The following is a 23,312-nucleotide window of genomic DNA, read 5'->3' as shown; positions in this document are numbered from 1 at the left end:
AAATATGAAGAAACAGTAAATGGTGACCCTGACCTGAAGTGAACATTAACTTAGACTGCCTGAAGCCAATATACAGCCAATTATTTTCATTTGTGTACTTATAAGTAACATGAATAAATCACTGGATCTGACACGCATATATAATGTTTCCATGTGTTTCTGTTTGCAGTTTCTATTCAAAACTTCCCCTGTATATCAGCAGGACTTTGAACTTTTGGCTAAGTGCACAATCTACAGGACTGTGCTTTGTTTGTCACTCCCTGTGTGCAAGCACACTAGGGTGTGCTGCCTGATGTAAATTTTGGAGTTCTAGCTTTTAAAGCAGAACATGTACGCAGTTCTCTGTTGGGGGTTCCCATATACACAGTCATAGTTGGGGAAGGGGTGGAAGACTACATTTAGTTTATACCAAGTGTATGCCCAGCCTGTCAGTAACTGACACTGCCACAATGTTCCCGCGAACTGCAATATTTACTCTCTCCCCCAGTATGTAGAAAACACTGTCACAGCCGTAAGTGCGTCTGTGTGTGTTTGTGGGGGTATGTGAGTGTTGAGATTGGCAGAGAAGGCGAATGCTTACAGGACTTTGAGCTGATGCAGTCCAGAAAAGGCTTCGGGGTGGATGAACGACAGGTCATTTCCTGGAAGTCGACTGGGTGAGAGAGAGAGAGAGTCAAACTTGTATTTAAGACATTTCTCAAATGATCAAAAGCTACAAAAGGCATTTAAGCAAAAACAGAACAGAGTGTTAGAAAACTGCAGACTCTGTTTTATTTCTGAAGCTATGCATTCAGTTGAGGACTTCTTCATATCCAGCGTCTCTGCATATCATGTTCCAGCTCTCAGGGTGAACACGGGGCCTGGAGTGTCAAAGACATGCGTCTGTGCCCCTGGCCCGTTGTCACTTCATCTGTCACCCATGAGAGATTAGAGCTGTTCCTGGATACCCCCTGCTTAAATCCCTTTCTGAGCCTCCAAAGCATCACTATGAAGTGCTCTTTTTAGAGAGAGTGAAAAATAATTCACCTCTCTGAGGCTGACACAAGCAGAGTTATTCCCTTTGAACAGTGCTGCCACATTTATCATCACACAGCTCCTTCAGAGCATTTATGAATAATTTGAGGCTGAGGGGACAACTCCCTTTCCTGTTGGAAACAGGAAATATATAGGAAATATGGGTGTAAATAAGCATGGGACAGACTGACTGGGATACAGAGACCAAGTATCCTATCTAGCCTGAGAGATTAGCAACAGATTTATCACTCTGCAATGCGAGTCAGGCCAGGCTAAATTCCCTGCAACAAGAGCTGCTGGGTGTGAGCCTGAGAATCAAGGCTGAGTGTATTAGAAGACAGTTTATCCGACTTAAAATTTGTCTTTCTTTGCATGTCACATGTTCAAATTTATTTGAGAGTTAGTGCACTTTAGTGCACAAATTTAATTGGTTGGATTAAGGAAGAGGTCAGGTCAGAAAGTTAGTAAACTCTACACATAAGAAGCAAAAAACACAATAGATTCAAATGTGTCCACTCTCCCCCTTCAAGATGGTTTCCTTGTGAAGTCTTGCATCTCTGCCGGCACTGCTGCAGATGTTGGAACAGTCTGCAGGAGTCTCGTGCTGACCACCTGCACATCCTTATTTGTCACAGCTTTAGCATGGCCCTTAAACTCATGCAGAGAGAAAACATTAACTTCTGTGTCAAACTGACCCGACCTTCATGCAGAAGATCATCAGTTGTGATACAAGCAGGGCATCTGGGATCCAGAGAGCAAACATCAGACTGGGTGCTTCTCATTTGATCATTGTCAGGGATTGTGCACTACCCCCAGGCTTGTAAAGCCCTGAGGCATCTGAGGGAAAACGTTTGGCGGAAACTTTCTAAACCATGGCACGTGCCATAATGTCATCGCACATTTTCCAAAATGAAATTCAAGTTCAAGGGTTTACATTTTGTTACTGGGGGAAATCAACAGTGCGTTGCAAATGTGTGCCTGCAAGTGGTCAGAACAGGATTTCTAAGAAGCGCTTCACATGAGCCGAGCTCATGGTGAAGTTTGAGCTGAGTAACAAACCTGTCATACATTTACTGTGGTGTTATACTTTTTTGTTATACATGTTCTTTAAACACTAAGCAGTTTTCTTATAGTTACATGTACGCATATTGTACCACAGATGATTAATACAGAACCTTCCTGAGAAAAAGATATTTCGTCATTATCTAAGTAATTTAGTGGTGATTTCTAGTGGTACAAACTGGATGCAACGGACAAAGAAACATCAGGTAACCTTGCAAGATTTGTACATAATGGGCCTTGTGCTGTAGATTAGCAAACTATATCTACAATATTAAACTTATTAAATCTGCTTTCTGTTAGAGTTTATATCTGTTCACATGAAAAAGACTTAAAAATATTACAATTTAATTGCAGAATACCATCAAGCCATTTTATCCATCACATTAAATCAGGCACAGCCACTTTGCTGCAAGCTTATCGAGTGCAATACATGAAGCAGTGAAGTTCCTGGTCAGACAAATCAGACAGATTAAATATTCCTGCTTCAATAGTCAAATTGGGTCCACTGTTGACTTTATCACAAAATCAAAAAGCATGAAAAACATGGCAATATTTGTTTCTTTTTTTCTGTTAGAGTCATCTAAATAACTTGATAAATTCTGATTTTGGACTTGCATGATACGCATGTTAACATGACCTTAACATTTAGTATTAACTGTGAATGTTTGCCAGCTATTAGAGGCTGCTACATTGCACTTTGAGACAAACCCAATTATAACCTCCAAAGCAGAAGCCCGTAATTCACAACACCAACAAATCAACCAATAAATATAAACATTTGTTTCACTTCCGACTTAAAGTTTGTCACAATGATGTCTTGCAACAGAATTTGGACTTCTAATTATTAAAGACCAGTCTGCAGGTATAATCGTGACTGCAGCACAAGTTGGCACACGCATAAAGACGCCTATAAATCAAACATGACATTAATCTTGTCAGTGACTGTTGAGTCACTCTTGTTCATTTCCAACAGATAGTGACCAATGTGGCTAATTCGATGTGACTAACTCCATGGGAACTCACACAACCCAGAGCTTGTGGTGACTGTCACAAGCCGCTAATTACGATGCACAAACACAGTTTGACAAATCGTTCAGGTTTCTCAACATTAAAAAGGTTCCCCGCCTCTTGCATCTTTCAGCAAGTTCAGCACATGTCCCTTCAGGGCTTTGATGGATTTCACTGAGGAAAGGCTAAACGCTTTCCTTGTGCAATACCACTCCCACAGGTCTGCCTCTGTCAACAGCAAATTCACTAGAAAATGCACAGTTTTGTAGCAGTAAATAAAAATAACACAATTACTTTCTATCTGGTAAACCACTGTGGGTAATGCACACCTGTTTGTACAACTATTAGTACAGATACCTGTGATTATACAGGCTTGATGCCATTTCCTATCTACACACAGCAGACACAGTCCTATGGTTTGAATTTGAACTCCTCTGGTTTATCATCTGCTAGTGAACAATAACAATTTGAACGTGATCTGAGCCATATCGTCTTCTGCCCAGCAATAGTGGCTGGAACTTCAACTTCTCAGAAATGAAACCATGTTATAAAAGCAGGAATACGGAGTAAATCCCATCACAGAACCACCATTTCTTCTTTATATACTTTATAACTCAACAATTTTCATTACACTGTAATATATTAACTTTACTTAAAAAGAAACTAAAAAAAACCAACCAAATACATAAGCTTACATTTACTAAAATAATATGCCAGTTTCTGCAACTTATAATTATCAGAAATAAAGAAACTTTTATGTAACCATTTCAATGCACAAAAGAGAAAAAAGATGTGGACCATGCGGCTGCAACCAAAAATATTTAACAAGGATGACTAAAAATAAACACATTAATGTTTTAAATCTTTGTGTCACGAAACTAAACATATCAATGCTGACTGACTCAGTTGACTGCAATTCCCTCTTGATACACAGAGAGCCAATCAGTCACAGGTTACTTTAAAGAATATAAACAAATGGTGAGGGAGACAGAAAATACCTCTGTCATCACGTCTGTTGAGCTTTGTTGTGCCTTTGGCAAGAAAGAAAAGGAGTGAAGGAGATTGCGTGACTAAGAAGGAGGGAATATTCCTCCCTTTTCTGTGCTCCTGTTCTGTAAAGGGATGGCCTGCACTTTTTTCTTTTTTTCCCCCTTCTCCTCTTGATCTCTTTCTCCCCCTGTTTTTTACCCTCAGGGCCCATGCGTTGGTTCACTGACACTGCTGAAGCCCTAAAGCAAAACAGTTGTCCACCAGAATTCACTGAATACTGAAGACTGATACTGCTGATTTGCTCTGAGACAGAAATGTAAAAAAACAAAAAGAAAAAAACAGGGGGGGGGGGGGGGTTAAACAAACACAAAAAATGAGCTAAGGGTTTTTATCAATAAACCCCTGGAAATGCCTTCTCCGGAAACAGACAGCTCAACAGTGGTCAGACAGTTTTGATGATCTAAGACGAGACAGAAGTGGCAGCGAGACTGGGTGGGTTTTTTTGGCCTTGTTTCCATAGAAACCATTGTTTTGCCCTCTTCCTTCCTGCCTTGCATTCCTACACACAATGCGATGAAAAGTAAATTGCCCCTTCCACAAAGCAGGTTTGAGTGGTACACTCGATAAAGATTCTGCCGGCTGAAAGATGCACAAGGGGCTTGAAAAACAAAAAAACAAAAAAAATACACAACCGCATCGAGTCAAGTGGAGCTGGAACTGCCCGAGTACGTTCACTCGCTGGTCATTTTTCTCGGGGCTGCGTGTTACCTGATACCAGGTAGACAGATTTTTATCTCTGGCACTCAGCAGTGCCGAGCCAGACAGCAAAGTATTTAAAGAGTAAAGAAATAACACCCACGAAGATTAGATGGAACTCCACTCCAACAAAGCCCCAGAGCACAGATGTGCTGTTGCCACCCTGATAATCCCTTAAAAGCAAAAATCCACACAGGATGTCACATGATCGTTGCCTCAATGCATGTTGTCTTACCTCACCTTTTTAATTGAGCATTACTGCACCTTTTATTATTGCCCTTGCTCAATTCGTGAATGGTGAGTGATTCGTAACCTCAGTTAATGCTACGTTTATCTCCCTCAGCTAAGAGGAAGGGCATGCTCTGTGCACTTTACAGTGCAAGCTAAAATACCCAGGTGCGTATCATAAAGACCAGCCCTCATGTCAACACTGTACAGAATAAATACATCATTTACAGGGGGGGAGGGGGGGCATGTACTCACAGTTCTTCGAGATAGGGGAAGTTTTTGAATACGTATGCTGGAAGCTCAGTGATGTTGTTCATGCTCAGGTCACTGTGGAAACAGGAAAAAAATTTGTTTGAGTTCACTGATACATTTGCAAAGATCACTTTTCATTCATTCGAGACTCTTGTTTTTTTTTTAAGTTGCTTTCTTGGCTTGATTTTGCACTCATTTTCCAAGTGTTCACTTTTATGTTGATTATAATAGTTATCTCCTCATTTTCAACAGCTGTCAAGTATTCATTTAACCCTAGATTTAAATAGCAAAATACTCAAAACAAACTTTTGCTTAGTTGCAAAATAACCTCCACGTGAAATCATCTGTCTATGAAGCCTGATTTTATCACATAAACTAAACATGCAGACAAGAGATATTACCGTGATGGAAGATTTTGATTGCCATTGCAGCCTATTTACACAAACAATAGGGTCGTTAGATCATTCGTCCCCAACGGCAGCTTTCTATCTTTGACTGTGCCTGCATGACTCTTCAACTTCAACCAAAAAAAACCCTTGAAAAAGCCCTTCTCTTTAGCCCCAGGGATCTTCATTTTTCAAATCAACAAGTAAAGATAGGCATGTAGCAACATGAAAAATATGCAGAGGACTTGATTTGCTTCCCCACCAAACCTAAAGTGAGTGTGTGTGTGTGTGTGTGTGTGTGTGCAAGCCTGTGTTTACATATTAATAATAATAATAATAATAATAATAATAATAATAACTTTAAAAGTAAGACTCTATTGTGTTTAGAACTGACGGTACAATGTTTTCAGCCGGTGATGAAAAGTAAGCGTCACCAAGAAAAAAAGAGCGGAAAAAGACGTCTTGGGGTTTACTGCGGATATCACGTCTGGATGCCTACTCCTAATATGTAAAGAGACATCAATCCACAACAGAGACGGATAAAACATCCGGTATTCGCGAATGAAGCAACCCCCTGCACCCCGCTCTCTCTCCCCTCTCACTCCCTGAGTGGCCATCTTGAATTTCACTGCCAGATCTCTCTTGGACCTTGTGTGTGGGCCCCTGAATCTTACAAGGATCATATTGCTCTTCCTCTGCAGACCCAGATACACAAACACACACACACACAGACACACACACATAGCCAGGCAGACACACAAACACACACAAAAGCCTTAAAAGGCAGGCCCTGACAGAACCCTCATCATCCCTGCAACCTACAGCATGTCCCATCTCCATTTACCTGGTTATCCAGTTACCATATAGACTATATAGACACAAACACACTTGTATCAACAGTCCTTATGGTTTTGTTCCTACACTGACAACATCTCAAGTGGTGTTCCCCAACCACGGCTGCAGTGGTCAGATGGATACATCCTTAACCACATTTTTTAACCTTTTGACTAAATCATCTACGCAGACTGTTGAGTGGCCTAAACCACATGCCGTTCTGGGGAGTACAGGAGGCTTGAATGACTCTATCACACTTCCTCCCCTCCCACTGTGTCTGGCTGCTTTACTCATCAAGGTCCTGGCCTGTCCCTGCTAAGACAGATTGAAGAGGATACTAAAACTGCAGCTGTGATAAATGGTGACAAGCCTAAACGCTTCTACAAACAGGTATCTGCAAATTTCTATCCCGTGTGCCGTTTGGCTTCATTTTAGCAGCAAGGAAAGAGATAATCTGAGAAAGGTATGAGATGTGCTAAGAGAAGAGGAAAATATGGAGAGCTAAGGTGAAGCAGGGATATATATTCTTAAAGTCAAAACATAGGATCTTAAAAAAATGCAATCTAAATCTGTCAGATAAGTTGGGTCAAGGCAAGCAAGCGCTTGCCATGACACAAAAATACTACATATAAAACTGTGCTGAAAGGGTTGGCACCCACACAGACATTGTTTAAAATATTTAAAACATCTCTGAAACTTCTTACATTCTCAAGTAATTATAAAAAAAAAAAACTACAACAACATAGCTATTTGTGACCTAGAACCAATTTCAGGCAATTTTTGGCATCTTTTTAAAATCATCAGATTAAGAAATTAAACAAAGCACAGGTCTGCAACCTGCAGCCTGTGGGTTCAAACTGAGTACAGGTATAAAAATTGCTAAATTACCACAAACAAAGTCTTAACAGCAAGCTTACATGTCAGTACTTACACCTGATAACTACTGGGTGTAACTGTTGCTCAGCCCCTTTAACCACATGATTCATCTCTCTTGGGAAACAGTGTGACAAAATTTCAGAGAGAACAAGAGGACTTATAAGAAGAAGGAAATAAAAAAGCACTTGCGCTGATTCTCCAGAGAGCTAGCTGTCTGACCAAACCTAAACAGGAACCGGGAAAGGGCTCTAATTAGGGTCTGAGGCCAAGATGCCAAGAACTACTGTAAAATAACTCGAGAGGTCATCGGTTCCTGAGGGACACTTCACCGGAAGAGAAAACAATCGCTGCAGTGCTTCACAAATCAAGCTTGCATGACAGGGCCAAAACACAAAAAAGGGGTTGTGTGAGGCACTTTTTATATCCTTTTTATATGCTCCCGGGTCTCGGATTTTTCCAGATCTTGTGTTGTAAGAGCAAAAAAGTAAAACATACAGACTACTGGAGCACACTGCCACCTTTTTCCTCAATCTGTAGATTGATGGCTGATCTATTGCATTCTCCGTGTGTGACACTTTCCACCAGTTAGATAAAGAAATGTACAATAAGCAGAAAATGGTAGAAACCTTAATAGAAATATTTGACTTTTTTAAAAATAGTCATTCACTGGGTAAATATTTTTAAATTCAGATCTTTGTTTTTTCAAAATGTGGAAATATACTCTGCTTCAGTGCCTGATACCCTCATGACTAGGGGTGGGTTTTTATAATCGATTTATCGATTAAAATCGATTCTGGCTTGGATAACGTAAAATCGATTCATTAAAATCCTGAATCGATTTTTTAATATAAATTTATTTTGCCCGAAATGCCAGAATCTCTGGTGAAATCTCACAAAATTTCAACAACCACCAAACAGCTAAGACAGTAAATGAGAGCAGGAACACGGATTCTGCACAAAGACTTAAACACACAGCGCAACCCGCGGATCAGAATCAGTGATATGTCGCCTTTCTCACCTGACCGCACGGACACGGTCGGGGCTGAAAGCCGACAGCTCGCTGATTCTGATCTGTCGGTGGGTCCGCGCTTTGTGTTCACGCCCTTTATGCGCTGATTCTAAAGCTGTTAGTTTTATCTCTCTCCAAACAATATTGACCGAACCAGCAGCAAAAGAAGATCCAAACTACACTTCACATAAACATCGTCATGTATTCACTCTTACTTTTACTGTTTTGCTTCAACCACGATGCACAGCTCTCTCTCTCGCTCTCCCCCTCTCTCTCTCTGTACTGTTTTCTGCATTATTCGCTTGCTTGTTACGCACAAGTCTACCGTTGTTTACAGCGCTGTCGGCCAATGGTTTTTTTTTTCGTTTTATATACTTCCGAAAAGAAAACCTAATTTCTGCCGTTCAATACTGAACAAATTTAAACTTTTTAGAATTATGCAAAATGCAAAACGCTTAGCCGTGTCTCTAATAAAACCGCTGTAACTTCAGAGGTAATGTTCATGTGTTGATTAATGGTTTTCTTTCGTTTTTGATGTACTGCAGAATATTTTTATAAAATCCCAGGCCAGGAAAATCGCCTTCATGTTTTTCTATGTTTTATCCTCAACTACTTTGACACAAAGGCATCTGCTGTGATGCTCACACCTTTGATAAAGTCTTGCGTGTGTCAGCTTCCTTTTTATAGATACAAAAATATGTAACTGTACTGATCTGAATTATAATATTTCTGACTGTCAAAATTTCCCAGATTCAAATCGAAGTGAATCGAATTGAATCGAATTAAATCGAATCGTGGATCGAATCGATTCGGGACCTTGTGAATCGGAATTGAATCGATTCTAGAAATCAGTGACGATACCCAGCCCTACTCATGACATACTCACAGCAAAAGCTAAGCAATGCTTTCATGCCACACAATTACATAAAGAAGACATTAACTGCCCCAAAAACTGATTCAAATACACATTGAATTGAGTATGGAAAAATTTCAACTGTGCTGCTAAAAGCTTGTCAGCTGGGATTGATCCCCATAGACTCGGCATTCTCGTGATGCCTCTAACAATCACACATTTGAGTTATTGTTTTTGTTTGTGTGACAAACAAATTGCAGGACTTCTTGGTAAGTTCTTAAAGTCACCCAACAGCCACTGGCTTTCATGAGCGACTATTTGTGGGCCTCAAAAAACACAAAACTATCCAATAAAGAAGCAGAAATATAGCAACAGCCAGCAGCCCTCCAACCACAAGCACACCTTACTCTGAGTCTACTTTGTTCAGTGAGGGGCTGAAAGAAGAGAGCAGCTTGCATGTGAGCAGTTGCCTGGCTAAAGGCCTCTGAAACCCTCCACTCCACTAAGCTGGACTAAGAATTAACTGATAATTACAACTAGAGCAGGGCGATATAACCAAAAATATTTATCACGATATACATTTGAAAATTAGCGATAACGATATAAGTGACGATATAATTGACACTAGACAAAATATTTTACAAGTCCACAACTTTATTTTTGAAAAAGAAAACATCAATGTATTTTCACATAAACAAGCAGCTGTTTTTATCTGCATTAAAGTTATATAAAAATTTAACAGTGCAAATGCAAATTCCTCACTGACAGTTTAACCAAAAGGCATTTCTAGTGAAAATTGGCTGACATCATCCTCAGCATAACCATGTATAATATCCACAAAACTTAAAAAGAGGTTATACATACACACGCACAATACGGTAATATTATGTTGAAGCACAGTACGTATCACTCCGCGAGGCTCCTGCCTACGATAGCCGTAATGCTCCGACAATCCATCAAGTGGTGCGACTTTGTAGCTTGGCAAAGTCGTACTAAAACATTTGACATGTTTTTGAGCGCCGTGTACCACATAAAATCGTTTTGAGGTCAGTAAACATAACCAGAATTCATACATAAGGCACACGGGATTATAAGGGGCACTGTCGATTTTCAGAAAAATCAAAGGATTGATTTTAAGTGAGCCGTATTTTCCAAAAAACACGGTAATAACGACGGCCCGCTAGCACGCTCTACCAAAAATAGTGCTTTGTTGTGTATCTGACGGACGAAAGCTAAACCAGTTCCACACCACTGAAGTTGCAGCATTTTTACAAAACAATTCTGGTTCATCCGTTTCATTCAGCGATCCACTTTCACCCTTTTTATTCTCTGTCGCCGCCATGCTTTTTCCACCACGTGCATCTGAAAACAAAGGCACTGCGGATGCACGTTTTACCCATATTCTATCGCGATATTTCATTTTCTTATTGTTGCCCAACATTATACCGGTATTACCGTGAACGGTATGATATGGCCCAGCCCTAATTACAACTATCTTAAGAATGCTGTCAACTGCCATTTATAAGAAAATTATTAGGACAAACCTTAATTCATGGAAAATGCTTGCTATATAACATACATTGAAAAACACATAATAGCACTTATTAATAATACACTTATTAATAATATTAATACACTATTATTAAGTTAAGCAGGTGGTTATGTCGGCTTCATTTAAGCTAAATTGTGACAAAGCATAATCAGAAGACCTGTTGCTATAGCTACAGTTCAAAATCCTTGCACACCAATAGTGGTTCAACTGTTGACCTGAACAACATTTTATTTGCTCTGGTTTTTAAGTGAATATACACCCACCAGCCACTTCATTAAAGACACATGTTCAACTAGCTCTTTGACACAAATGTCTAATCAACCAATCACATGGCAGCAACTCAATGCAATTACGCATGCAGACGTGGTCAAGGCCCCGACTATATTCTGGTGGCTGCTTCCAGAAGGATAATGTGCCGTGTCACAAAGCTCAGATCATCTCAAACTGGTTTGTTGAACTGTTTGTTGAGTTTGACACCTATGACCTAAGCCATATGTGTCAAACTCAAGGCCCGCGGGCCAGATCATTTTATATAGATTTATTATTACTGTTATGCATGGCCCGGCGATATGAGGTGCTAATAACACACAAACAACAGATTCCATAATGCAGCGCTGCAGCCTCCTTTTCGAACGCTAGGCTACCCAGGAGCATTCCCGCGTCAATCAAGTCAAACTTCTGTTATTGCGAAGCTAGCCCCTCACAACGGCGAAGAGAAAAGTTGATTCTGAAAGCAGAGCCTTTCAGCACCGGTGGGAGGTTGAATATATGTTTACAGACATTGCTGGTAAACCCGTGTGTCTTATTAGTGGAGCTAATGTGGCTGTAATTAAGGAATTTAATTTAAGACGGCACTACGAGACAAAACACCAGGATAAGCTGAAAAACCTAAATGCAGAGCAGAAACTACAGAAAGTAGAAGAGCTAAAGAAGAATCTAACATTTCAGCAGACGTTTTTCACCAGAGCAAAATCACAAAGTGAAGCTGTTGTGAAAGCAAGTTTTATTGTAGCAGAGGAGAAAGCCAAATCAGCCCGGTACCACTCTGAAGTGCTGCATGATGAAGGTGTGCGACGTCTTGTGTCCAGTCAAAACGCAGATTTTGGCAAATGTCAGCCTGAGGAGAAATACGATTGCTGATCGGGTTTGTGAGATGGCCACTGATTTAAGAACACAGTTGTGTGAAAAAAGCAAAAACTTTCTTGCATACTCTCTTGCTGTGGATGAAAGTACAGACATGATGGGCATTGCACAGCTGGCCATCTTCATCCGTGAAGTGGAAATATTGGACATTAAATTGATTCACGGGACAATGACAGGAAAAGACATTTTTTTAAAAGTATGTCAAAGTGTAACCGACATGAAACTACCCTGGGACAAACTTGTTGGACTTAAAAAGTGGACTAGTCGGCGGGATGTGAGTAAATATGCAGGAGAACTGTACCGGTAAGTTAACAGCATATCACTGCATCACACACCAGGAAACATTGTGTGGTAAAGTCCTAAAAATGGAGCATGTAATGATCACTGTAACGCAGACCGTTCATTTTATCTGAGCTAAAGGTTTAAATCACTGTCAATTTCAGTCTTTTATGTGGGAAATAGATTCAGAGTTTGCCGACTTTCCTCATCATACAGAGGTCCGCTGGCTGAGTTGGGGAAAAGTTCTCAATCGAGTTTTTGAGTTCAGCAAGGAAATCTGTCAGTTCATGGACATGGCATGTATGATGCGGTGCAGGCATTTCAAGTGAAGCTATCACAAATGCACCAGTACAACTTGCCTCACTTTCCCTATTGCCAAGTAATGTTGAACCAAGTCAGCGCAACAGTGTTCCCAAATGCGCACTTTGCTGATAAACTGAGTGCACTGAGTTCGCACGGTGCTTTGGTGACTTTGAAGCACAAAAAGAGAATTTCGAGCTGCTTCGCAACCCATTTATGTGGAAACTGCACCTGTGCAGATTCAGATGGAGCTGCAGTGTAATGGTACACTCAAGGCAAAGTACAACACTGAATGGCCCGCCCAGTTTATTAGTTCCATTCCTGAAGCAATGCCCCAGCTCCGTCTACATGCGGCTCGAACCTTGTGTATGCTTTCATTTATTTTTTTTCGGGGGGTTTTGGCAGCATGTTCATATTTCTAACTTGCATAATTTTGACAGGATATATTTTTATGAAGAGCAAAATATTTAAAGTTAAAGTTTATTTTTTTAAGTTTATTTATTCTGGAATAATATTCCTGTCTGTTTTTATTCATATTTATGTTTAAAAAACATTGTTTTAGTGTGTTCAATAAATGTTTATCTTGTTTGGCCCGCAACCTAAAGTGTGCAATGAGTTTTGGCTGTAAGAAGTAAATGTGTAAAATTACAGAAATTAAAAGGTAAAGGGAGAGTCGTGCTCTATCCTAGCAAAGTTAGAACGAATAAAGTGTCAGACAGTCCTTAATGGGCTACAGAAAAAATAAAATACAGCTTTTAGAACAATAAATTAAATGTAACTAATGTACTAGTGACCTACCAATTTCTGGAAGAAGAACTGAAAATGTGCACAAAAGCCCATCCTGTTATAAAAATATGCGATGGCATTTATGAGGGTATTACTCTGAGCTATGGCGCAGGTTGCACAGCAACACTGCAGTTTAACTGTTATATTGTAAACTATTGCACAGGGCAGTAACTGATTGTCAAGTTTTGCAAATGCTGTTGGAGTGACAAAAAAAAATAAACAAGAACCACAATTTCAGGTAAAAATTTTTTAATTGTAGTTAGAATCTCAAATTAACAGTTAAATGTGGCCATGAATCATTCATGTTTTCTTAAACATTTGGTCATTTAATGTTAAAAATATTAAAATAAATGAGCCCAATTAAAGGCAACTGCAACTATTATGGGGAAAAACAAATAGAGAGTCGAAACAGCTCCACTGAACGTTTGGTTTTTTTGTTTTGTTTTTTACTTTAATCTGGTAAATTAATTACTTTTTGAGAATTTTAAATGACTGGTCTCTACTTCACTGGTTGAATTATTTTACAAGAAAAGTAAGTATCACCCTTCACAAATGACTCCATTACATCAGTGATGTGGAGCCTCGTAATTCACTCATAACATATAATTAAGGTTGTTAAACAGTTCAAGATACTGAACACAAAACATACAATTAGATTAATTCTAGAGAACACTTCACAATAATTTAGCACGACAGCAAATAGACAACATGATGATAAGCATTTCATGTGTATGTGTGAGACAAACTAGTGGCTCTGGTATATTAATGGCCAACAAAGCATGGTGGATGACTCGTTTTAGTATTGAAGTACTTAATCCACCAACTAGTTGGTGGGTAAGCTACCAGGCTAACAGCTGTAGTTCAAGTCCATCCACAGGACAAGAGATCTACTGGAGAGGCAGCTGAATCCAATCATTTAACATCCACCATATTACCTAAGTGCCACCCCTAAGCTGATTTCCCAGACTGTCATTTGCATATCACCTGCCACAGATTAGATTAATTTTCAAGGATGTGGTCTCACATCCTTTGGAGTTACCCTAAAACCTCTTCCAGTTATCTCTCTTTGACATTCTAGAAGACCAGACACTTAAGTAAAAAATCTGAAACCCTGAGTTTCTTGTAGAGTTTTGAAGAGAATTTCTGAAAAATCTCTGAACGTTTGAAGCTTTGCAGGTGGAGGACGGAAATAGGTATACCAATAAAGCTCAGTGTAAAGAACTGAGCTTTATTGGTAAGATGTTGATATTCTTCCCTCCACAGCTCATCCTGTTTGGAAGCAGGAACTACTTACTGGCTCCTTTCACCTCTGCTGACCAAGAACAAAAGTATCATTCAGTTAAAAATGGATTGAGGGCACCAGTGGTGAAGTCGGCAAGCTCTACCAGCAGAGTGCAAGACCCATGACGCCACCCCTCCATTCCCCTCCCAAGTCTCAGGCACCCTCACGCTATGAAAGGACCTAACATTACTGAGATATCAGCTCTAACAATGCCTCTATCCTTGCTTAAAATACACATGTTTGTGCAGACACTGTAGCAAAAGAGAAACTTATGTGGACACTCTGTGACAGGTACACTACAAGAGTGTTTGCCTTGTCACTGGCTGAGGGGCCTCTTCTTCCATCTGTTTTTCTGTGACAGGCCTGGTTCCATTATAGAAGCCAAAACTCAAGCCCCTGTGGGCTGAAGGTAAGAGTCCACGCCAACAATGTCATATGATTTATTGTAAAAATGTGTTGTCTCCCATTACTACGTTTATTTTTTCCTTCATGACAACGATACACTATTCCACAACATTGAGATCATTTCCTTACCTTTGGGCGCTGAATCTGCTGCTGTGAGCGAGCACACTTGTGTTTGTTTCTTCACACACCTTCTTTCCTGATGCTGGAACCCACCAGCCTGGATATAAAAGGTTCTACTTTTGGAGTGTTTCTGATTCTAAACACATGATAAACAAATGGCCCTTACTGTAGTGACAAAACGCTCATATGAGACATTTCCTTTACACTTCAGCGGGCCATTGTGGGTGCATTAGCCCCGAGAAAAGGAGGCCTTGCAGCTGCAATATGTCTCACTAATCCATCATGATCCCTAACCCCCCCTTGCTCCACATACAAAAGACGGAGGGAGTAAGAGAGGACAACTAAAGTTCAAGAGACCAGGAAGGGAAAAAAAGAGAGGGGGACAAGCAACCTTTCACATACTTTAAGTCTCAAATGAATACATTAAGCGGTTTAAAATGTGTCACAGAGCATTTAGATTGCTATGAGTAGGACAAACTATGAGAACCAAAGACACCACAAGCTCGCAAACAACACAGTGTTTTCCTTTTTGGCATAAAACTAGCCAACAGAGTAGCATGGAGAGCAGCAGTGTTTTTCTGTGAAAACACTGCACCATATTGTAATTCAGATGTCATAATATAGTGGTGAACCTTTTAATTTGTTTTTACCCAGAGGAGGAAGTATGCCGAGAGGTTCAGCTGTAAGCCTCATGTGCCATGCAACCACTTCCCCTCTGTTTAGTTCACCTCACACCTTCAACAATGGGAATTTCAAGTGGTACACTGTCCTGGTGCAGCAGGGCTTTGGCTGCCATTCTTAGAAGGCAGCAAAGCAGCACAAAGGTTTCAACAAACAAGCCTCTACACTTTTCTGAAAGTCGCATGCACTTTTGCACATTTAACAAGCCCAAACTCAAAATGGCTGTTCGCATGTGTGAAGCTCGAGTATGTTTTTCACGCGGGAACTGGCAGAGTCAGTGACTAAAGAGTTACTTTAGTTTGTGATTAACCCAGAAGTTGTGACACAATCTTTTTCTTAGTGGGCCAGTCATCAACTGTATCTGCACTACTCCATAAAAGACCAAACCTACCTGGTCTCTATTTGCTCAACTGTTGTAAAAATGAGTGCAGCAGTTAAACATAGCCAGACTTGCTGTGAGAATGTGATAAAGGAACAGGCTTGACTCCTTATTTTATTGTTTCAATCTTACAGTAGAGGGAACAAGACACTGCTGGCTACCATCCATGCATTACTCACCCAAATCTAGCCCTATTTGTGATCACAGCACTTTGGTGCATTACTCTGTGATTCAGTCATTTTACCCACAAAAACCTTTAGAGAAACAGTTGGATAAGTTGTGGCTTTACCTGGAGGATTTATTTTAAATATATTTGTCATACTTGTGTGTACACGTCAGGAGCTAAACCAATTGTTTAAATATAATATTTCCACATAGACTGTCCATGCAGTCTGCACAGATTACAAAAGACAGAGAGAGTAAGACGGAGGTTACCCATGGTTCAGGTAAAGCAAAAATCAAGAGAAACTAACTGTATTTGGCCCCTAAAAGGACAGTGGTTTTGTAGCGCTTTTCTACTTAATTTGAACACTCTAAGCGCTTTCTTACAACAAGCCTCATTCACCATTTCATACAAACACTTTTAACCCAACATTCACCCCTGACTGATGCATCGGGGTAACTCTGGATTCAGTATTTTGTGGGATCCAGGGATCGAACCACAAAACCTTCCAATTTACCTCCTGAGCCACAGCCACCCCCCTGGAGAACATTTCATTGATCATGGCAAAAGTCAGACATCACCGAGTTCAAATGCACTTTAAAAAGACTTCCTGAAGCTGGGCAGTATTTAATCATAACAATCGCAAATAGGTAAATATGTGTATTTCATTTCTTTGCAGTGTGTTTTCCTTTTTCCTTTATGTTGTCATGCACCATAGATGACAGTTTTGCATTAGATCAAGTATTGCAGAATCAATGTATCGTGAGAAGCTTCATAGTAGCATCATAAATCTTTCACTTCTCAGTGTCTACTGCTTTCACTCTATGATTAATAGCAGATATTTTCTCATAAGGAACCACTTTTAGTGGCAAACCAAGCAAAAAGTTTCAACCTGTGCTTAAAAATGACTTTATTCAACTTTTCTGAAAACAGCTTATGCAGATCCATCTATCAGCTGATTCCCTGTTTTAAATAATAACTGATAATCTAGTTAGTTATTAGCTGCAATCATTACACATGTCATTACAACATTAATGGAGGCTGTGCTGCTATACTGATGCTATAATAGTGATAAACCCTGAAGATTTAGCTGTGTATAGTTTGTTTCTGAACTACGCCAAGCTTTTGAGTGTTGTGATGCATTAGATAACAGGTCAGCCTTTGTAAGTCTGAAATCCTAACATCCACGGCAGGACATTCCCTCCATCTGCACTAAGTTTACCCTGTGATGTTCAATGGCCATCACTCACTTACGTCGTAAACACAGTACAGTAAACGATGAGGTAGTTTTTAAGTGTGCAAATAGCTTGTGTTTCATCATAGATGCTTGGTTGTCACTTACAGGTAGTAGGTGAAAGTACTGAGCCCGGTTGGGACGGCGGTCAGCCCTCTCCCGGAGCAGTCTGCACCCCCATCTTCATCGCAGCTGCATGATAGCGAACAAACGGCCGTCGACTGCCCTTGACCGGTGGCACCGGGGCGAAGCAAACACCACAAACAGACCCAAAACAGATCCACACGCATTTTCTCCTCTTCGGTTCAGGTGGCGGAGACGGGGGGGAAGTGGGGCCTTTGTTTGCGGTTTAATCTACTCCGGACGTCGTCTTCTTCTCATGTGGTTTGGTAGGTTGTGAACCATGAAGAGGTGAAGCCTAACCGACGCTTTTCAAAACAAAACCCCAGCGGTTCAAACACTTCATACATTCACAACCCCGACCACACAAAACAAAAAGCAAAAAAATGTACCCACAAAAGCGTTTAGCTAGCTCAAAACACAAACACTGCCTTCGAAGACGGCCAGTTTACCTTGGTGGGAAACATTTCTCAACCCGTGTGTCGTATTAGTCCGTGAAAATAAAAGTAGCTCTGCTGGCGACAGGAGCGGTAGCGTACCTTGCGTTTTTTTTTGCGTTTTCGCTGTCCCATTAAATAACCCCCCTCTGTAAAAGAAAAGAACAAGAAAAACACTAGCAGTGCTTGTTAGTGCGTCGCTGAAAGGCTGGTCCGGGGGGCAGTCAGGTCTTCAGCTAAACATAGCGGACGTTTGCGTCCCGGTTTGTTTCCTTGCGGGAGATCACCGTCAGTTTTCAGCCATTCCTCACGTTCCTCTCCTCTGCTCCTGACATCAACAGCATGCTTGTAGCTCGGCAGGCACCCTACCGGACAACCTGCAGCACTGGGCCCGGCCTGTGTAACACTGAAACCTGCACCACCGCATCAGGCAGCCAACCACTGCACACTCCCCCACTACACACACACACACACACACAAAGGTCAGGTAAAAGTGCTCACACATGCATGGAGGACCAGCACGGCTGCAAATTTTCTTGCATGATTGTGCTGCTGTGCATAGCCAGCTGCTTCTTCAGCCTTTCAATTGCATATAATCATGAAAACTTCTCAAGAGTAATCGTGCAGTAAACATGTGTGAACATGCGCACAACATGCATTAATGTACTTTAATGGTTGTTACATGCACAGGTAGTTCATGGTGCAAATACACAACCCAGTCTTATATATGTAGTTGTACATTATATTTAAGATAAGATATAAATTATTATACAGTTAGAACATCTCCGAATAATCATCACCAATCCAAAAGATTGTTTTTTAAAATAATTTCAAATTCAAATTTTATTTGTCACACACACAACCATACACAGTATGACATGAGGTGAAATGCTTGTAGCTGTGCAATGCAATCCCCGACCATTAAATGACAGTAATTTATTAGTAGTATAATGTAAGTAATCAGTTCATGATACATATAATTAAAAAGCTGCTATTTTAGTAGTAATGAATCTTTTAAAAAGTTTTTTTAAAAGTCCACAATATTTGCAAAATATTGTGTTTATAGCACAGTAACACATCCAGGTGCAGTCTTTTACATAATATATTTATTATGTAAGATTTTTATCTTGGATGTAACAGGTAATGTAGTACAAGTATGTGATTTACCAAAATGGGAATAAGCACATGTCATTCTGCTTTAACTACTTTACACTTTAAATGTAGTGACCGGGCACCAGTAGTTTTACTCACTAATCTGCCCTGACAGATAATTGACTAGGTGTGTACTTGTCAAAGTAGATTTACTACGTACAGAGTTCACTTGAGATTGCATTATACATGCATGGATGAGCCAGGTAACTGTGCATGCAGTGGAGGATGTCAATAAATGTAGATATCATTGTAAACATATAGCGAGAATTAGTTTCAAATCATATGACAACAATCACACATAAATGTATTTTTTTAAAGTATGCATGTTTTTTCTTTCAAACCTCAGTAATGTGACGATTAAGGGAAAACTAATACTGTGAAGGCAGGGTCAAAGACTCCTTGTTTTAAAGGGATTACATATTGTTGTTTTTAGGGTTATTTTTTTATCATCTTGTCTGTTAAATGTGCAAGAGACAGGAAAGCACTCTAACGAAGCATAAATCAACAACTCCCATCAAAGAGCTTTGAGCAAGAAAACAGTAAACCGCCAACAGCTCCTGCCAAACTGTTTTGCAGACCACAGCTTTTCCCTGAAGTGCTTTGTGTGTCTGTGTGTCATTAAAATGTGGGCATGTTGTAAATAACTAATCAGCTAGACTTGGCTTGCTGAATTTGGGAAAAACTACAATTCTAAAGAATAAGGCTAATAGTGAAATTTAACATTTTAATGACCAAGTGAGTTTCAAATGATTTACTGCCTGTGTTAGGTTTTAATGCTTACACAAAGTGCGATCAAAAGGTTTCACAACTGTGAAAAATAAAAAGCAGAAACTATAGGTACATTTTATGAGTCCATTATCCCTCTTAAAGGATATTATTATGAAGTGTGGCGTCTCCAGCACCCTTGTTATGTTTTAAATCGCACCCTGGATCACACTGTAGTGATGTGTTGGTCACGAACGAAACAGAGCAGGATCTTTGAAGTGACTGACAAAATCCGTGGGTTTTTTTTTTCTTTCTCTCACCCTCTCTCTGGCACTTTTTTCCCGCTTCACTCCGCATGTGAGCCTTGTGCTTTACACTCAGTAGCACAGGAACAGAGCCAGAGGGAGAGAGAGAGAAAGAGAGCCAGGGACAACAACGTCACATTAGAAAGGTATAGTAATCATTCACAGCTATTTTCAGTTGCAGATGATAAAGGATTCAGAAAGTTTATTCATGCAGGCCCATATGACAGAGAATATGCATCTTCTTTTTGTTTTCATATTTTAATTTATATTTAATTGTGCTGTGGTTTGCAGTGTTTTGTGTTGTTTCACTTTAAATTTGTTTAAAAGGAAAAAACTGAAAATTTAAATAGCTAAAAGTTGAAATGTGAATAGTTGGTTTTTGTATAATATGATTTTATTTATTACATTTTATGTGAAGTGAATAAATAAAAGTATATTTACGGTGGCCCCTAGAGACAAAGCACGTACAAACTTCAAAACATGTACGAACTCTGAAACACGTACAAAAGACAACAGAAGTGCTTCAGAATGCTAGGCGCAGTGTTGAGCTTTTGTTACACAAGCCAGCAAGTACCAACAACCGCATTTGTGAACTTTTTTTTTAATTATTTGAATATATATGAGTGCTTGTGTATAAATACACAAATAATACACATATGCTTTCAATTGTGTGATTTAAGTGATAGGTAGCTCTGTTTTGGAAGTTCAGTTCATGCTAGAAATGTGTTTTGGAATTTGTACGTGCTTTTTGGAGTTTGTACATGTTTTGTCTCTAGGGGCCACCGCATATATTTATATATAAACATATATAAATAAAACCACTTTTTTTTTTTACATTAGTAATTTCTTTTAAGCATAATTTTATATTATTGTTAATAATAAATTAATTAAAGCAACAAAACAACCTGAAGAGCCAGTTCGGAGTCGAAAGAGCCGGAAATCCCATCACTATTGCACTGACCATTTGCACCTCAGCACTGAATTCTGCATGAATTTCAATTTGGGAAGAGGACTAAGTCTCAGAGAATGCCATCTGGTGAGTTAAGTAATGGTATAGACTGGGACAGTAACTGTAAAGTTACACAGGTTATCCAGATGAAATTCAACTTATCAGGGGGAACTTTTCTGTTGTAAATATATTCTAAATTGCCCTTAAGTCTGGTAAGGCATGGTCTTGCATTTGTAATATAGGCACTTTATGTGTTTTTGTAAAAGTGCATTCAACAGCTCTTTTCTTCTTATTTTTTGAGCCAGCACCATTTGGTGCACTGTGACTTTAAATGGCAAGCACATTGCATTATATGCAGGAATATGCATACATTCAATACCATCATTCAATTAAGTGCTGACTGCAAACATAAACTGGCACAAGAAGCTGCAATGCAACCAGAGTAAACCCACAGACTTCTACATTAACAGCTTCTCTTAAACACCACAGCAGTTACTTCTTTTTTGTGTACCCAATTTAGTGACCTTGCACTTGCTTGACTACTCTTTTTTTGTTTGTTTCCATGATGAAGAAATTCCTCTTATTCACTCACTACATACAATTATAGTTTAACAGAACCTGGCACTCAGAGCATCTCTACTGTTTGCATTATAGGATAATTAGTGGTCCATGGGCAAAAGGGCAATCAACAAGATAAGGCACAAGGTGCACAGGGTGTGGTGACTATGTTAGGTATTTGTGTACCCAGAGGCACATGGCGCACCTGCGGCACAATGGGTATTGTATTACTATCAATACAGTGTGGTGTTTACTGTTTGGTATCTAAATCAGGCTTGCATATTCACTTTAAAAGGACTCTTAGCAGTCCTTTGAAAAACTAAGTACACCCCACGATTCAGTAGATTGTACTAGTTTTAGCAATAGTAGCTTGACGTTTTCGGTTTACATTTATCTTTCTCTGATTTTGTTGTGGAGAAATTTTGGCCTCCTCTTCTTTATGATGTTTCAGTTCACTGAGGTTTGCAGGGGTTCATTTATGCACAGTTCTCTTAAGGTCCTGCTGCAGCATTTCAATCAGGTTGAGGTCTGGACTTTGACTGATCCATTGCAACACCTAGATTCAGATGACATAGGTGACTCTAGAATACTTTGTTATGCAGAGGAGTTCTTAGAGACGTCTTAGAGAGCCACATCTGGCGAGTTGAGTAATGGTGTAGATTAGGACAGTCATTGTTCTAGTCTATACCAAATTACTGTATTCAAGGGAAAACTCCAACAATCAGACAACATCCTAAGAGCAAGCGGTTTGCAGTGGTGGGAAAGTCCATCCATCCACAATACGAAGCTTGTCATTAATATACTGCAACAACATGGGAATAAAGCAGCTTTGAGAAAATTCAACATTAATGAATCAATGGTACAAAGAATGAGTTGAGTAAAGTTTGACTTATCTGACTTTTGTTTCGTTTTGTTTCGCTTAATGCGCCTTATAATCCGGTGCGCCTTATGGTCCAAAAAGTAAATAACATGTTGGAGTAGTATATAAACATGTGGAGAGTGAAAAGACACACATGGAGAAAAAGTGCTCAATGAACAAGTCCACAGCAGTCTGAGCCAATACCAACACAACTAAGAAATAGGTTAGGGTCACCTGATCCAATCCTAGTAAAAAACTTAATGAAAAAGGAAAGAATCTGGAGATGATGTGTATCTCCTGAATCTAAAATGGAAGCTGGTTCCACAGGAGAGGGGCCTGAAAGCTGAAGGCTCTGCCTCCCATTCTAGTTTTAGAAACTCTAAGAACCACAAGTAAGCCAGCAGTCTAAGAGTGAAGTGCTCTGTTAGGATTATAAGCTACTATGAGGTCTTTAAGATATGATGGGGCCTGATTATTCAAGATTTTGTATGTGGGGAAAAGGATTTTACATTAAATTCTGGATTTAGTAGAGAGCTAAGGAAGAGAAGGTGATAGAGGAGAAACATGGCCACTCTTTCTCGCCCTTGTTAGCAGGCTCAGTACGGTGTTTTGAATCAACTGAAGCTTTTCACAGA

The 23,312-nt window shown here is 39.8% G+C and overlaps 1 protein-coding gene across 2 annotated transcripts in view; it reads right to left on the bottom strand.

The window, feature by feature from the left end:
- lgr4 (leucine-rich repeat containing G protein-coupled receptor 4) overlaps window positions 1-18,650 on the bottom strand; it is a 33,846-nt gene extending 15,196 nt beyond the window's left edge. Inside the window, exons 1-3 of one of the 2 annotated variants that reach the window (XM_085153649.1) lie at window positions 17,701-18,650; window positions 5,314-5,385; window positions 581-652 (exon numbers count right to left, since the gene is read on the bottom strand). In XM_085153649.1, coding sequence (XP_085009775.1) covers window positions 581-652; window positions 5,314-5,385; window positions 17,701-17,882 — 326 coding nt within the window. In that variant the 5' untranslated portion in view covers window positions 17,883-18,650. Of the gene's footprint in view, window positions 1-580; window positions 3,517-3,647; window positions 5,386-17,700 lie in introns of both variants that reach the window. The other variant, XM_085153657.1, reaches the window with a different exon arrangement.
- Window positions 18,651-23,312: the final 4,662 nt, after the last annotated feature.

The sequence above is a fragment of the Neolamprologus multifasciatus genome, chromosome 1 (genome assembly GCF_963576455.1).
Source record: "Neolamprologus multifasciatus chromosome 1, fNeoMul1.2, whole genome shotgun sequence".
Classification (NCBI taxonomy): domain Eukaryota; kingdom Metazoa; phylum Chordata; class Actinopteri; order Cichliformes; family Cichlidae; genus Neolamprologus; species Neolamprologus multifasciatus.
The sequence above is the reverse complement of the archived record's forward strand: the minus strand, read 5'-3'. Positions and strand labels throughout refer to the sequence as shown.